Source organism: Melopsittacus undulatus, chromosome 4, assembly GCF_012275295.1.
Source record: "Melopsittacus undulatus isolate bMelUnd1 chromosome 4, bMelUnd1.mat.Z, whole genome shotgun sequence".
NCBI classification, from domain to species: Eukaryota; Metazoa; Chordata; class Aves; order Psittaciformes; family Psittaculidae; genus Melopsittacus; species Melopsittacus undulatus.
In genome coordinates this window covers 19315498-19330673 of record NC_047530.1, presented here as the reverse complement: position 1 = coordinate 19330673, position 15176 = coordinate 19315498, and the positions used below count along the sequence as shown (strand labels likewise).

Genomic DNA, 15176 nt, shown 5'->3' with positions numbered 1-15176 from the left:
CAGCTCAGTATATAGATCCAGCAGATCTAGCTGGAGTGATTAAGACAACTCTCATCTATCAGTTCTGCTCCTCTGCAGGAGGCCCTAGCCCCCAGAATAGCTCTTACACAAACACCTATGTTTGTGGAGCTAGCTTCCATGAAAAAATCCAGCACCTTTGCTTAGCTTAGTCCTACTCTTTCAGGGACCATAGTGATAGGACAAGGGGTAACGGGTTCAAACTTAAACAGGGGAAGTTTAGGTTGGATGTAAGAAAGAAATTCTTTATTGTGAGGGTGGTGAGACACTGGAATGTGTTGCCCAAAGAAGTAAACACTCCATCCCTGGCAGTGTTCAAGGCCAGGTTGGACAGGGCTTTGAGCAGCCTGGTCTAATGAAACATGTTGGGTTGGAACTAGATGATCTTAAGGTCCCTTCCAACTCAGACCATTCTATGACTCTATGACTTCCCTAGCAGCTTTAAGCTAAGCTATGGTTTTTGTACTGAAGTGGTCAAGGGGAGCACACACAATGTCCTGCCACATCTCTGGAATCAGCAAGCTCTGTCAGAGAGAGGTAATGTGTTCACGGCAGGAACGCCTAAGGCAGCTGAACCTCTGCTCACAATAATTACTTGCCACTTCTCACTCTACACTGATTGAAAGAAAAGTGTAAGATCATACCAATAAAAACCAGGTTTAGTTACCATATGGTTTGGATTGTGTGCTGCTGACTCAATGCCCTATCATGTGTGCCAGGGGCAACGTGGATAATCTCAGACCTCTGCACTTGAAAAAGTAGAAGTCTAGAAGAGAGAAAGGTTCCTTCATATGCAGCATTCTCATTATGCTCTGTAAGAAAGTAGCTTCTCAACAACTGCAGGGTAGCAGTAGACAAGGAAGCCTCATGTTCAGGAGTAATTATTTTTGTTAGGCAGAACATCTAGTTACAATCCAAAATGCATTCTGGCCAGGGCATCAGCATTTCTTCATCTTTGCATCTCTTCACACCTGTGCAAAATGTGCTATGAAGTTATTTAAAGAGTGAACCAACTCAAGAATTTGGGTTTATGTCCTCATGAGAGCAAAGATTCAATATGTCCAAGGAAGAGAGCATATTCACTAAATTACCGAGATCTTAGTGAGAAAAACTGATAGATTACCTTTGTGCTCCTTCTCCAGATTCCAAGGAGAGTAAAACTTTTGCTATGATAGAATTAAATGTCTGCTGAGTTATGGAAATCTCAGTTTGCAGCATCTGAAAATACCATAAAAACAAGTTTTATCTATTAATTGAACAACTTCCGCTGTGAAAGCTGTTTCTGCTCCTCTACAGAAACAGCTTTTATTTAATTTTGAATGCTGAAAGCTCTATTATTTTCAAGAGCTGGCATCAAATACATCCTAAAAGATTCCACACTTTTTGGACAGCAGGAGGAATTTGCACATATGCAATAGCAGAACCCACCAGGAGCTGCGTAAGTAATCTGATGCCTAAAGTTTACTGGATTCATTCAGGAGAAATGCAATCTAGACAGAAATCCATAAAAAAGGTATTAAAAAAGCTACCTGTAAGTTTGAATTTACTCTTTATCACAACAAGCATAAGTTTATTCTAGAAATCAATGACTGAATTGATCTGGAAAGTCTAAGTAAAAGAGACAAAATAACTTTCTGTAGACCCCAATGAGTATCACTAACATCACTTACATCCCATGGAGTTAGCGACAGCGCTTTGGGTAGTGTCAAGCTATGCTCCACTGCGGCAGTACAAAGCTCACCCTAACTGTTCATGCTTACCATTTACAACTTGGTTTTACGCTATTTTTCTTCTGTAATTTGTTTGCTTTCCCACCCTCCCACCACTAGGACAAAGTCTGTAGACAGACACTTTGCTTAGAATTGCATCCACATGCTATCACTAGCATGCAGTGCAGCTTCTCCTCTGAATGGATAGTATCATACACGTGTGAAACACTAACAACTAGCAAGTGTTTAGGAAAATGCCAGAGAAACAGATTTCCACCAAAATCTGACAACTGGTCAAAATGGAAATATGCTGTGAAAACATTTTGTTTTAAATTCAACTCTTCCAGAAACTGTTAAGGCTCCTGCCAGATTGCCAACAAACTGCCTAGCTAGTTGCTACAGGCTTCAGTGCCCTTGGACAGGCAGACAAGCAAGCAACCACATGGCTGGAGAAATCTAGGACTTCCATGACACAGCACTTGAGGATGCACTTCTAAAGGTCTAATTGCTGCAAAAAAAAGAGCCATCCATTTTGAAAAATGATTTTCACATTTCAAAGTTTTCCTCTGAATAAGTACAAGGCCACATTTCAAGAGTGAAATGCTCTGTAAAACTCTGCCCAAGTCTAATTTCAAAAGGTGTAGCATTTTTAGTGATTTCCCCCCAAGATGCTGCCATTTTTGGAGTTAGCTTTACCTCATACACTCTTTGCTGCTCTTGCAGTTCTTCAAACTGTACTGGAATATTTGTTTTTAATGTCTCTTTCATTTTTTCTAGGAATTTTATCCAGTTTTCACATTTCTGAAAGAACTTCTTTTCATCATTTTGAGTTTCCATGCTGTAAAACAAAAGAAATAATCAGAAACTATTGTGTTGGTGGTTGTTCTTCTGCCCATGCTTGCACATGGTCTAACATGGTGCAGTTGGTAATAATAACATGGTAGGGTTTTGTTTGGCACTTTGCTGCTTTCTCCTATGAATATCCAGATTTTTGCTCCAATTGATTTGGAATACAGATAGCTACTGAAAGGGCAAGAGTTCAGCTTGGAAAGCTCCTGAGAAAGTTGAGAACACATCGCAAGACTTCCCATGCTTTAATTTGGTTTTGATTCTCACAGAAATGGTTAGTGGTGATTTTGTGTTTGCATTTCAGACCTGCAATATTCCAGAGCAGCTGCTGTTTTCTGACTCCACTGCCGAATCAGACTCTGCATTTTCTTCAGGGTGAAGTCACTGAGTGGCAACCTAATGCTTGCTTCATTCAAACTTTCTATGCTTGGAGAAAGTGCAGCAAGCTTCAGGGTGTGATTCTGGAAGTAAAAACAAGCCAAATTAATTGCAAAAAATACCGCCTTTTGTGCATTTCAAAGAAATACAGAAGCCTATTCTCTTCTGTAGGAGGCATCTGAATGCTAAGCATCCAAATGCTCACCCAACCCTCAAACCATTTTGTCTAACTTCAGCTATAGGAAACAAAAAATCCACAATTCCCTTACACAATGTCCACTTTTCCAACAGTACTGAACAGATATTCAAGTGCTGGTACCCATATGTTGGGGCTCCGAACATCATAAGGAATTCAACCTTTAAGAATGAGACCAGAGGAGGCCATGAAGATGATCAGAGGGCTGGAGTACGTCTCCTGTGGAGACAGGCTGAGACAGTTGTGATTGTGCAGCCTGGAGAAGAAAAGGCTCTGAGAAAAAGAGGTGATCCTGCCCCTCTACTCTGCTCCTGTGAGACCTCACTTGGAGTCTTGTGTGCGGTTCTGGTGTCCTCAACATAAAAAGGACATGGAACTGTTGGAACAAGTCCAGAGGAGGGCCACGAGGATGATCAGGGGACTGGAGCACCTCCCATATGAAGACAGGCTGAGAAAGTTGGGGCTGTTCAGCCTGGAGAAGAGAAGGTTGTGTGGAGACCTCATAGCAGCCTTCCAGTAATTGAAGCGGGGCTACAGGGATGCTGGGGAGGGACTATTCATTAGGGACTGTAGTGATAGGACAAGGGGTAATGGGTTGAAACTTAAACAGCAGAGGTTTAGACTTGATATAAGGAAGAAATTCTTTACTGTTAGGGTGCTGAGGCACTGGAATGGGTTGCCCAGGGAGGCTGTGAATGCTCCATCCCTGGCAGTGTTCAAGGCCGGGTTGGACGAAGCCTTGGGTGATATGGTTTAGGGTGAGGTGTCCCTGCCCATGGCAGGGGGGTTGGAACTAGATGATCTTAAGGTCCTTTCCAACCCTAACTATTCTATGATTCTATGATTAGGAAGAACTTCTTTATTGTGAAGGTGGTGAGGCACTGGCACAGGTTGCCCAGGGAAGCTGTGGACTCCCCATCCCTAGAAGTGCCGAAGGCCAGTTTGGAGGGGGCTTTGAGCAACCTAGTTTAGTGGAAGGTGTCCCAGCCCACAGCAGAGGTATTGAACTAGATGATCTTTAAGGTTCCTTGCAACACAAACCAGTCTATGATTCTGTGACTGATTCTATGATTTACTTTGACCCTAAATTCAGGGCAACAGGTTAGCTCCACACCAAATCTGGGGAAAAGCATCTTCCATCAATCTCAAATCCATGTAATTTTCCTTCCCTCCATGCAGGTGTTTGGCCTGCAATGTATATCTAGACTTTTTATGAACTTATATCATTGCTTTTTGTGTTTTGGATGATACTATAGTTACTCTGATGGAAATGTGGTAACTATAATGCTTGGGACACTAAGAGTTTCTTGAAGTAGGCAAGAGTTGATATCCAACAGACTCTAAAATCCCGAGTACTATCTTTTTGTACTTGGCAATTTGAACATACCATGAGCAACTCCGAGTTGTCTGTTTCTCCCGCTAGACAGAGACTATCAAAGGCATCTATGCAATTATTGACATTACTTTCCAGTGTTCCAAGGCGGTTGTTGAAATCCTCCAGTTGTAGAAGATTGAACTAGGGCAAATATTGCATATTTATGTTAATCATTATTTAATACACAGTATACAAAATACGCAGTACACAAAAAATTTAATACACAGTATATACAAAAAGGTGCAATAAGCAGTACAGTCAGGAAACCAAAAAGATGTTAAATCCAAATTCCACTGTATTTATAACTCATGCACTGAACTCTTTCTTTTTGCACTGGGTAAGACGAAAATCTAAGCCAAAAAGGACAAGAAACCGAATCTCTAAATCCTGAGAGACTCATCTCTATCTGGAAGGAATAAGGGCACCTGTGATATCTTTTTGTAGCTTTGGGATGTTTGATTTTTTGTGAAATTGGAAAGCCAAAACTTAGCTTGTCAGAGGGAAGAAACTTGTGAAAATGAGCATGTTCCCATGTGCCTACAGCCAAGGCTGTGTAGCTTGCATGCACTCTGTCAGGGGAAATAACTAGGGCTGGAATTCAACTTTTTTTATTCCCTAGGCTGGTTTCTTTGGCTGAGGGAGAAGAGCACTGGCAAAGTTTTTTGTTTCTCTTAAAAATTACTCTCCACATCTCTTAGAACATCAAAGCAGCACATTTTTACAAGGAATGAATGGCAGCTAATTTAATATTAAAAAAAGTACCTCATATTCATGTAACTTCTTCTGTACTGTCTTTTCCAAATAGAATGGTCTCTGGAGTGGTTCCATCTTCTCCAACAAAAAGACTTGTACAGCTACTCCAGCCTGCTGTTTTATCCTACCAGCCATCAAAGAAATCTGGTCACGGCACACTGTTATGTTTAGAAGGTCCTGCTGTACATTCTGATGAAAGAAAGGGAAAGAAAAAAAAGTCAGCAAATGAATCAGATCATCAATCATGTGCCAATTTCATTTTGTATCTTTTTTTTCCTGTAACTGAGCTCTTTTTGTTGATCTCCTTTGGGAGCCAAATTCGGCTATGGTAAAAGTTTCGTTTTTTACTTGGAGGATAATTGGAAGTGCAGCCATTGACTCTAGTGTTAGAAAAGGCACAGTTCAAAGTTCAGTGAACACCAGGGAATTCAGGAAGTGGGCTGCTACTACTACAGAGGAGATTAGGGAGAGAAACCAGAACATTCTTCTCTATAGAATGAATATACACTTGCAGATGGACAAACTGGCCCATGCTGCTGATCAGAAATGCTATTATGTTACAAACACATCAGTACTCTGGATCACTTAGTGATGGAGGACTATGGATTTGATTTTATTTGTCCCCTTTACTACAGAAATGCTATAAATTCAAACCAAAAGATGGCACAAGAACAAAGATACGTCATGTTGTACTTATTCAATGTACTTTATCTTTTTTTTTTAACCTGGACAACTGCAGTTAACTTTTAGCCATGAACCCCCCTGGAATTTGCTACTGTATATTGTCTTTTCTGTGAGTATGGAACAAAGACTTCTGATTGACAGCAAAGAACAGACATGTTTCCCTGAAAAGCAAGATGGCCCTTGGTTCCCAACCCCTGTCTTTGGAATGGATCATGCTGTAAACTGTCACTTCAGCCACTTAGTAAATAAGCCATTTTGATTTCTTACTCTTTCTCTGCATTTATTTTTATTTATTGTGGTGACAGAGTTCTATAAACCCATATTTTTTCCTAATACACACTAGAAGAAAAGATTAGAGATATTAAAATACAGTTTTTTAATGCATATGCATTTTCAAATGCACATAATCATATACCATATCGATGATCTCCATTCTTCTAACTTGCCACTTTAAAAAAACCCACAATAAATTCTAGGTATCCTACTCCCACACACCAGGACAGGATCTACAGTGCTAATGGCACTCTAGTGGTTATGCCTTGCTTAGCAGGTGCAAAACTCTTCCCAGAAATTTCCAGAAAATGTGATGCCTTTTTGCTGACATACTGATAAATTTATGTCACAGCCACTAATAGACCAGAAGAAAGTGAAAATGTTTTGGTCTAAACTGTGCTGCTGTCAGTTGTTTCTGACACAGGAAGAAATATATGAATTTTCTTTCTCATAATGTGAAGTTTCTTAATTGGCCACAAGCACAATGGGGTAACTTTGGACTCCTTCCAATGTGTGGCTAGAGGTGCATAAAGCACGATTAATCATTGCTCTGTCCTGAAACAGGATTATTATATTTCTTTATTGCAGCGTGAGAACCTAATGACAGCTTTGCTTCCTGAGAGAGTGAAGTGTACCCTGTGGTCTCAGCATGAGATCTCATTTGCCTGAAGTCAGAAGCATTTAGAATAATCTAATAAGCTTAGAAATCTGTGAATTTATCAGGCCAGGCTAAAAGAAAAAGTACCAAACCCAAATAAAGCCTATCTGAAGACTGTAGAAGACCTCAAAATAGTGCAGTGTTCTGGAAAACTGGTCTTTTTTCCCCAGTTCTAGTACATATTATCTCTCCTCCCAAGTAGTGGCCCATAAAGTAAATAATTTTTGTTTAATGTTTCTTTCCACCACAGGTCTGATTATATATATAGATAAATATATATAGACAGATATATATATAGTATAGAGCAGAAAGGGGCAAAGATGGAAGACAATTGCTCCCTTCTCTCTCTTCCCATCCTATGCTAACTCTTGTTTGGTTTGGTCTCAGGATCTGGTCCAAGTATTTAAAGGAAATACAAAGTGCTTGTTACTGGAAAAATCCACAGATTTTAAAGTTTTCCACTGTGTGGATTTGGGTGAGGAGGGGGAAGAAGGTATTCTTGCTCAAAAAGAAAATAAAGCCTGGTTTGTTCCAGGCAGCAAAAACATATTTATGTACCCTTAAATCCTGTATCCTCTTTGTCAGGGTTTCTATCATGTTGTCCTCAGGCATGTGTGCATCCAAGAGCTGAGTGCACTGCTCTCTGTGCTGCTGTAGTTTGGCTGCTGCCTCTGTGCATGAAGAATCAAAGGGCTCCAAAAGCTGCAGGGTCGCTTGTGCTGCCCGCAGTTGATCTGTGATGTCTTCATTTACTGAGTTCCACCTGCCAACACATCAAAAGATAAGAGCATTCCCCTAGCAGATTCTCCTCCAGAGTATGATTTGGTGTAGGATTCCTGTGGGAGTTTCTTTGCATTCATACCAATGCTATTGAAAGCCCACTAACACAGCACCATTTTGTGCTCTGATCCAACACAATAAGGTAGCCTCAGTAACTCACCAGACAGGTACCCTTACACAGGTGAGTTGTATTAATATGGATTTACAAATCAGACAGATGTTCAAGTTCTGCTTCAGCAACTTTTCTTTTCTTTAAAATACTAATAACTGGGGGCCTTTTCTGCATACTTACCTAGTGTGTGCCTCCGTGCACTTCCGTTCAATAATCTCTGCAAAGGAGGGAGAGCACTTCTTCTTCAGGTTACTGGCAGCAGCCTGGAGCTTGGCCAAACATTCTTCATTGTTCTCTGATTCATCTTGAAGAGACTGCAAAATAGATTAGAGAAATTAGTTGTGGAGATGAATGACCTAAGTACAGTTTCCCTTAGAGTTTGATAGGGATACAGTAGCAATAATGCCACAGGTTTGCAGCACGGATCAAAATGTTTGTAAAAAATGTAATAATACCTGATCCTAAAAAGAGGTGAAATGTTTCAAGTTTAAAAAATAAAAAAATTGTTCAGGAGGTAATTTATTTGCTCTTACAGAAACCCCTCATTTAACAAACCCACAGCCTTGAACTGATTAAATTCTAAAAAACTAGAAATCAGAACGGTTTTTATTTTAGGCCACTGTTTCAGGAAAATTTCTACTGGCAATAAAGTTGACTTGACAGCCCCTGTCCATGGCTGCATGAGGACCTGATGCTTCACATGGGGATGCCTTTCAGCATGTGTAGAAGACTAGAAACATCAAGGGATCTTTGTAATCCAAAATGGAGGCTCTCCTGGGAGACAGGCTAGCAGCTGACCTATACTTATTTCTTGAACCTCGGTGCCTAACTTTCAATGAAGTTGAATTTATGCACTAAATAAAGTAAGAAGTCTAAAAATAGTCCTCAGTATCATAGAATAGTTAGTGTTGGAAAGGACCTTAAGATCATCTAGCTCCACTCCCCCTGCCATGGGCAGGAACACCTCCGGCCCAAGGATCTCTGGAGGTAAAAGAAAAAATAATAAAATTCCACTGACTTTGCTCAGATAAATTTTTCTATCTTTTTTTCAGTGGTGTTTGGGGCCTTTTTTGTCTGTTTGTTTAAAGGCGCAGGAAAAAAGTTATTTTCAGAAATAAGACAACTTCAGTAGATTTACCTGAAGAGTTTTGACCTGATTTTTCAAAGCTTCCAATGACACCTCAGAAGGTTTACACTGGTCTATGCAGTACAAATATCGTGTCGTCATCAGGCTGACTTCTTCATAAGCTTCTTCATATATTCTCCACTGCTCCAGTACTGACTGCATTGAGGTCTTTAACTGTGCAACCTGCAAATGAGTCACTCTTGTTACTACTTCTTAGGTAGTCTTGACATATAAATCATCTTAAAGTGATGTAAAATCTAAGATCAGTGCTCACTCCATGACAATCCAAAGAACTGGAGTATTTTCGTACTTGGTAAGGAATTGTGCAGGCTTCAAACCACGCATATATTAAGGAAACAGAAACTTAACCAAGGTTCAAAGGTAGCACTATTCTGTCAGACAAAACTCCAAAAGAACCCAAAAAGTAAAAGATACTGAAATAATGAACTGCTTATTTCTTCCTGTCAAAATCAACCTGACATGGGAAGAAGCTGAGAGCCTTAATATTCTTAGGAAGCAGATAGTCTGCTCCAGAGATCAAGTTTCCTTTTAAAGAAAATTTGAACAGAAATCATTTTGTATGGAAGAAGACACTACTATGATACTCTGGAGAGGTATCGTCTCTCTTATCCCATTGTGCTTTAACAATGCAGGCCCCTCTGATTCACAGTCTAGGAACTTCAGAATTCTCATAGAAAACTAAATTATAGATATCCACTTTCTTTTTTATGTCTCTTTAATTGCTGCAGTTGTTTATATGTGGGCAAGCATGGTTTCCATTTGTCACATAGTCCTAGACACTGCAAACACAAAACCACAATCCTAATTCATCATTATTTGTTCTTTCTATCCTTCTGTATCTGTTAAGTATATAAGGCATATCATACAATCACAGGATGGTTTGGGTTGGAAGGGACCTTAAAGATCATCTAGTTCCAACACCCCTGCCATGGGCAGAGACACCTTCCACTAAACCAGACTGCTCAAAGCTCCCTCCAACCCGGCCCTCAACACTGCTTGAGATGGGGCAGCCACAGCTTCCCTGGGCAACCTATGCCAGTGCCTCACCACCTTCACAGTAAAGAATTTCTTCCTAATATCTCATCCAAGTATTTCAGTTTAAAGCTATTCCCCCTTGTCCTGTCACTACATGCCTTTGCAAAAAAGACCTCTCCAGATTTCCTGTAGGACCCTTTAATTACTGGAAGGCTGCTCTAAGGTCTCCTCAGAGTCTTTTCTTCTCCAGGCTGCACAATCCCAACTGTCTCAGCCTGTCTCCTCAGGAGAGGTACTCCAGCCCTCTGATAATTTTCATGGCCCTCCTCTGGACTAATTCTTACAGGTCCAAATCCCTCTTGTGCTGGGGGCCCCAGAGCTGAATGCAGTACTCCAGGTGAGGTCTCAGGAGGGCAGAGTAGATGGCGACAATCACCTCCCTTGACCTGCTTCTTTTGATGACACTTCTTCTGATGCAGCCCGGTATATGGTTGTCTTTCTGGGCTGTGAGTGCACATTACTGCATCATGTTGAGCTTCTGGTCAACCAACAGCCCCAGGTCCTTCTCCTCAGAGCTGCTCTCAATCCCTTCTCCACCCAGACTCTTATTTGTGCTTGGGACCGGCCTGACCAGGCGCAGGACCTTGCACTTGGCCCTGCTGAAGCTTATCCTGGGTTAGATGAAATATTCATCTAGTTCAATATCTATTTTCAGTCACGTCAGTACAAGATACTTCTAAGAGCATGAAAATCAGGCAAATGAACAAGCATAGGACCTGACAAAAATAGATGCCGTTTTTCAGTTCTTACTATGAATCCATACAATGGAAGATGAAAATTTTTCTACACCGTAGTTCACCCTAAACATACTGCATAGATCACTGTATCATAGTATCCAAGTTCCAGGCATGTATGTGTTGATGGATTAATCATCCCTGTTCATGTTTGAATCGTGGTATAGGTGGGAGGAATCTTTACTTGTTTTTTGTAGCCTGCAGCTAATCACTGCCACACAAGGAAGACGCTCATGAAATGTCTGGGCTACAGACTCACAGTCTTGAGATCAGCCTATGAACAATACAATCAAGGTATTTCATCTCCTTAGACCTATATCTGAAATCACATCCTGGTTGTGCTGAGAGCAGTCATCCATGGGAAGTAAGCAGTATTCAGTGTTTCACTGCACATGCAGAGATTCTCTGCAGCAGATGGTTGTTTATTATCACAAATTTGCATCTAAATAAATGTACTTGTTATTATATCTTCTGTGTCTATCAATTAAATCTAGACTAAAAAGATCAGTTCTAAGTATAAAGAGAATATACCTACAAAGACAAGCTGCTGGAGAGTCAATTTGCATGGGAAACAAATCTGCCAGACTCTCCTTGAAACTGGAAACTACATAGGATTTGAAAATAGCAAATCCATCCAGTTGCGTGGACAAGAGAATAGCTGGGGGATGGAAAAGCTGCAGTGAGAATGGGGCAGGAGTAAGTACCTTCCACTAATGTACTACAGGGGAGAAAGACCAGGGCATGAAAGAGAAGCAGATCAAGTAAGAGAAAACAGGTTTCTGTTTCCAAATCTACAGAAAAATAGCAGTGCTATTTTTTTTAATTTTATTAAACTGCAGATTATCCTCTACTGCTACTTCGAGATCAGACTTTCTCTTTTAACATTGGAAGTACATTAATGTACATTATGGCAAAGACTTCAAAAGAAAAACTTAGGAAGGTTAAGAATACGGAATACTTTGCATCTTTTTTGTACTAGCTCCTGCCGTCCTATGAAGAATACTGGTAACACTGGTGGTAAGAATATGCACTGGAGGAAAACTAAACTCAAACAAAGCTTTTACCTGGTTTACAAGTCTGTCCATTTCACACAGCTCAACTATCCTGAGAGAATGAGCTTCTGGGTGTTGTTCTGCACTACTAATCAAAGCCAAATACTGCCTGAGCTCATGAAGAGTTAGGGATTTAGTTGTGAGTTGATTTTCTAGCTTCTAAATGAAAAAAGAAAAAAAAAGGAAGAGTGGTACTTAGTTACCAGCTGGGTTTAAACCACAACAGTCCTTTTTTGCAACCAACGTGGAGCTCAAAGGGTTGAGATAATGACAGATTTGACCAGGGTGTGTCAAAACAAATTTGCTATAAGCATTCATTGTACTGTATTAATAGCCACTGTTCACAATGTTGATTTAATTGCTCTTGTAGTTGTTGCACTTGGTCTCAGAGTTCTGTAGCACCATAACTACAGCCTGCATTCCCTGTTTTAGTGTTTATTTGCTGTGGTGCCTAAGCTAGGGTTCTTGTTTTGTTGTGCTTTATAATAGTGGCTTGTGATACGGTAGAATTGCTGGTCATGAAACTTACATGTGTTCTCAGCATTTTCATCACCTCTATATTTTGGGAGCCATCTAACGGGAACTATTAATAATTATGCCTTTTGCCATTTCTCCTCAGAATGCCAACCAATGGAAGATAGCTCCCTCATCAAGTTATTTACAGCAGCATTTGAGAATTTTGAAAATTCTGACTATTCTTTCAGCATCTTGGGATGCTTAAACCAGCCTGGCCCCGTCGCTAGGAATCAGCATGTTGTTGGATACAGTTCATATCTTGCTTAGGCTTTAACAGCTACATGTGGGCTATTCCAACCTGCATGAGCAGCACTGTGGCTTGAAGGAAAAGAAGAGGAACTCAAGCTTCAGTGGCAGTCGCTGTGGCTACTCAAATCCCAGTGACAAGGATTTTGGCTGCTTGAGACACACACTCAAACTCCAGTGACAAGCACTGGAGCCACATTAACCTCCACAACAGGCACTATAACTACTCAAATTCTGATGACCAGTATCGGCTCAAACTCCAGCAGTAGCAATTGCAGTTATTTTTATCCCCTTGACAAGCACTGCAGCCACTCAAACCCCAGCAGCAAATATGGTGGCTATTCAATCTCCGGTGACAAGCGCTGCAGCTGTTTTAGTTCCTGTGACCAGTACCTGCAACTACTCAAACCCCAGCAACAAGCATGACAATGACCCAGACCTTGGCAATGAGTAATACAACTGAACTAGAGAACCAGTCCAGGTTTACTGGACTGTGTGAATCAGATGGCCTGGCACATGAGTCAGAAGGTGGCAAAAACATGTAGTGGAGGAAATCTGAATTCAAACAAAGGTTTTACCTGGTTTGTAAGGTTGTTCAGCATTTCGCTCAGCTCAGCTAATGCGACAGGCTGAGCTTCTGGGGTTTGTTCTGCACTACTATTCAAACCCAAACACTGTTTAAGCTCATCAAGAGTTCTGGATTTAGTTGCAAGTTGATCTTCTAGCTCCTAAATGAAAGAAGAAAATAAAAAATACATAAAAAAAAGGAAGAGAAATAAGATCTTTTGATGAGACCATAGAAAAACCTTCTGTGTGAAAAGCTTAAACATTCCTTCTCTAAAACCAATTTTGTGTGACTTCAGCCATGCAACAAAACCACCATTTCAACTCTCATACAGAACAACTGCTTTACAGGAATTCAAAACGATAGTGACTGCTTTAGACAGTGTCCTGCAAGAAGAGCGATAATCAGTCCATTTAGTATCAGCATGAGCACTGTACATCATAGTTGGGAAGGAAATAATCAGGAGACAATTCCACAGCCACCATGCAGGCTTCTGTACCTCTCCTATATTATGCCAAAGTTTTCCTGTTAATGCAGCTGAACATTTTCTTGGGCAGGGTAGCATTCAGATCTCCTCTGTTCCACCAGACAGATATAAGACAGGAACTGATTTTCAGTATGAGAGTCCCTGACATCCTAACTACTTCTAGACAATTATTTTCAGCTTGTCCTCCCAGGCGAGGAACTTCACTGAGATCAATGGAAATGCCTGGGAGAATAACTTCCCCCCCCCCCAACACAATCAACAAGATTATAAACTAGTCTTAACATGCCAGGGAAAGCTCAGCAGTAAGCTCTTCGCAATGTGAGTAAATATCCATACATGCAATGGCCTGTAACATTTTCCTGTAACACTATATTTAAAGCCATGACCATTTCCCTTCCCCCTTCTTACTGTCCTCAAAACATTTTCAAATTTGGACCTAATTTTTATTGAGAAAATGAATTTTAATGAAACACTTTAGCCATCTGCATGCTAGCAGTGTACCTTTCTGGAAGCAGGTTAGGATTTTAGTCAGAGATACGCTGTGCCTTTCTTCCATTCTGGCCCCTCGGTGTATTTCAGAGTACTTCAGAGAAACAAGTGTGTAACAGAGCACTCTGGGCAATAAAAGCAGCCCAAGAGAGAGCCAACAAGAGAGACGTAACCATGGCAATGGAAGAACAAATATTCCATGTTAAAAAATAGAGAGGGAACATTGTAGTCAATGAAAAGAGCAGACTTTCAGAGAAATAGGAGACAATTATTGGTTGGCTCCACCTATACTAATTTTGAGGGAGCTGATATCTAGTAAAACACAACTAAACCAAAGGACACCCAGATTCCTGAAGCTGGTGCGGACAGACTACATTCTGTGGCAATAGTAGAGACAGCTGCTATTTTTCCAAATGGGACTGTGTAGTTTTCCAACACTTCCACCACAGTTCTTCAAACTAATGGGATGGATAGCTTTTGCCATGGCTGTGCTTAATTGAGAACAACTTCTTTTGGAGACATCTCAGAATAAGATCTACAGTATTGCTGCACAACACTCCAAAATACCACAGAACAACAGCAGACACATCTTCAATTGGAATAAAAAAATAGAAAATAGCAATTTACATTAAAAGTGTGTTGTGGTTAAAGCCCAGCCTGTAACTCGGAACCGCGTAGCCACGCAGTCACTCACTCACTCACTCACTCACTCCCCCTCTTCCTCCCCTGCTCCCAGAGGGACAGGGAGGAGAACTGAAAGAATGTAACTCCCACGGGTTGAGATAAGAACAATCCACTAACTAAGGTATAACACAAACCCTCTACTTCTACCACCAATAATAATAATGGTAAGATAAATAACAAGGGAAGAGAATACAACCGCTCACCACCTGCCAACTGATACCCAGCCCGACCCAAGCAGTGATCTAGCCCTTCTGGGTAACTGCCCCCAATTTATATAGTGGGGATGACGTGATGTGGTATGGAATACCTCTTTGGTTAGTTTGGGTCAGTTGTCCTGTCCCTGCTTCCTCCCGGCTTCCCCTCCTCCCTGGCAGAGCATGAGACTCAAAGTCCTTGGTCAGAGTAAACATTACTTAGCAACAACTAAAACCATCGG

The 15176-nt window shown here is 40.9% G+C and overlaps 1 protein-coding gene across 1 annotated transcript in view; it reads right to left on the bottom strand.

Moving 5' to 3' along the window:
• The window catches only part of SYNE2 (spectrin repeat containing nuclear envelope protein 2), a 166728-nt gene that overhangs the window by 38482 nt on the left and 113070 nt on the right, over nt 1–15176 (bottom strand). The window contains 9 exon segments of the mRNA XM_034061427.1: nt 1142–1236; nt 2424–2565; nt 2883–3037; nt 4538–4666; nt 5288–5467; nt 7452–7656; nt 7966–8099; nt 8924–9094; nt 13094–13243. Coding sequence (XP_033917318.1) covers nt 1142–1236; nt 2424–2565; nt 2883–3037; nt 4538–4666; nt 5288–5467; nt 7452–7656; nt 7966–8099; nt 8924–9094; nt 13094–13243 — 1361 coding nt within the window.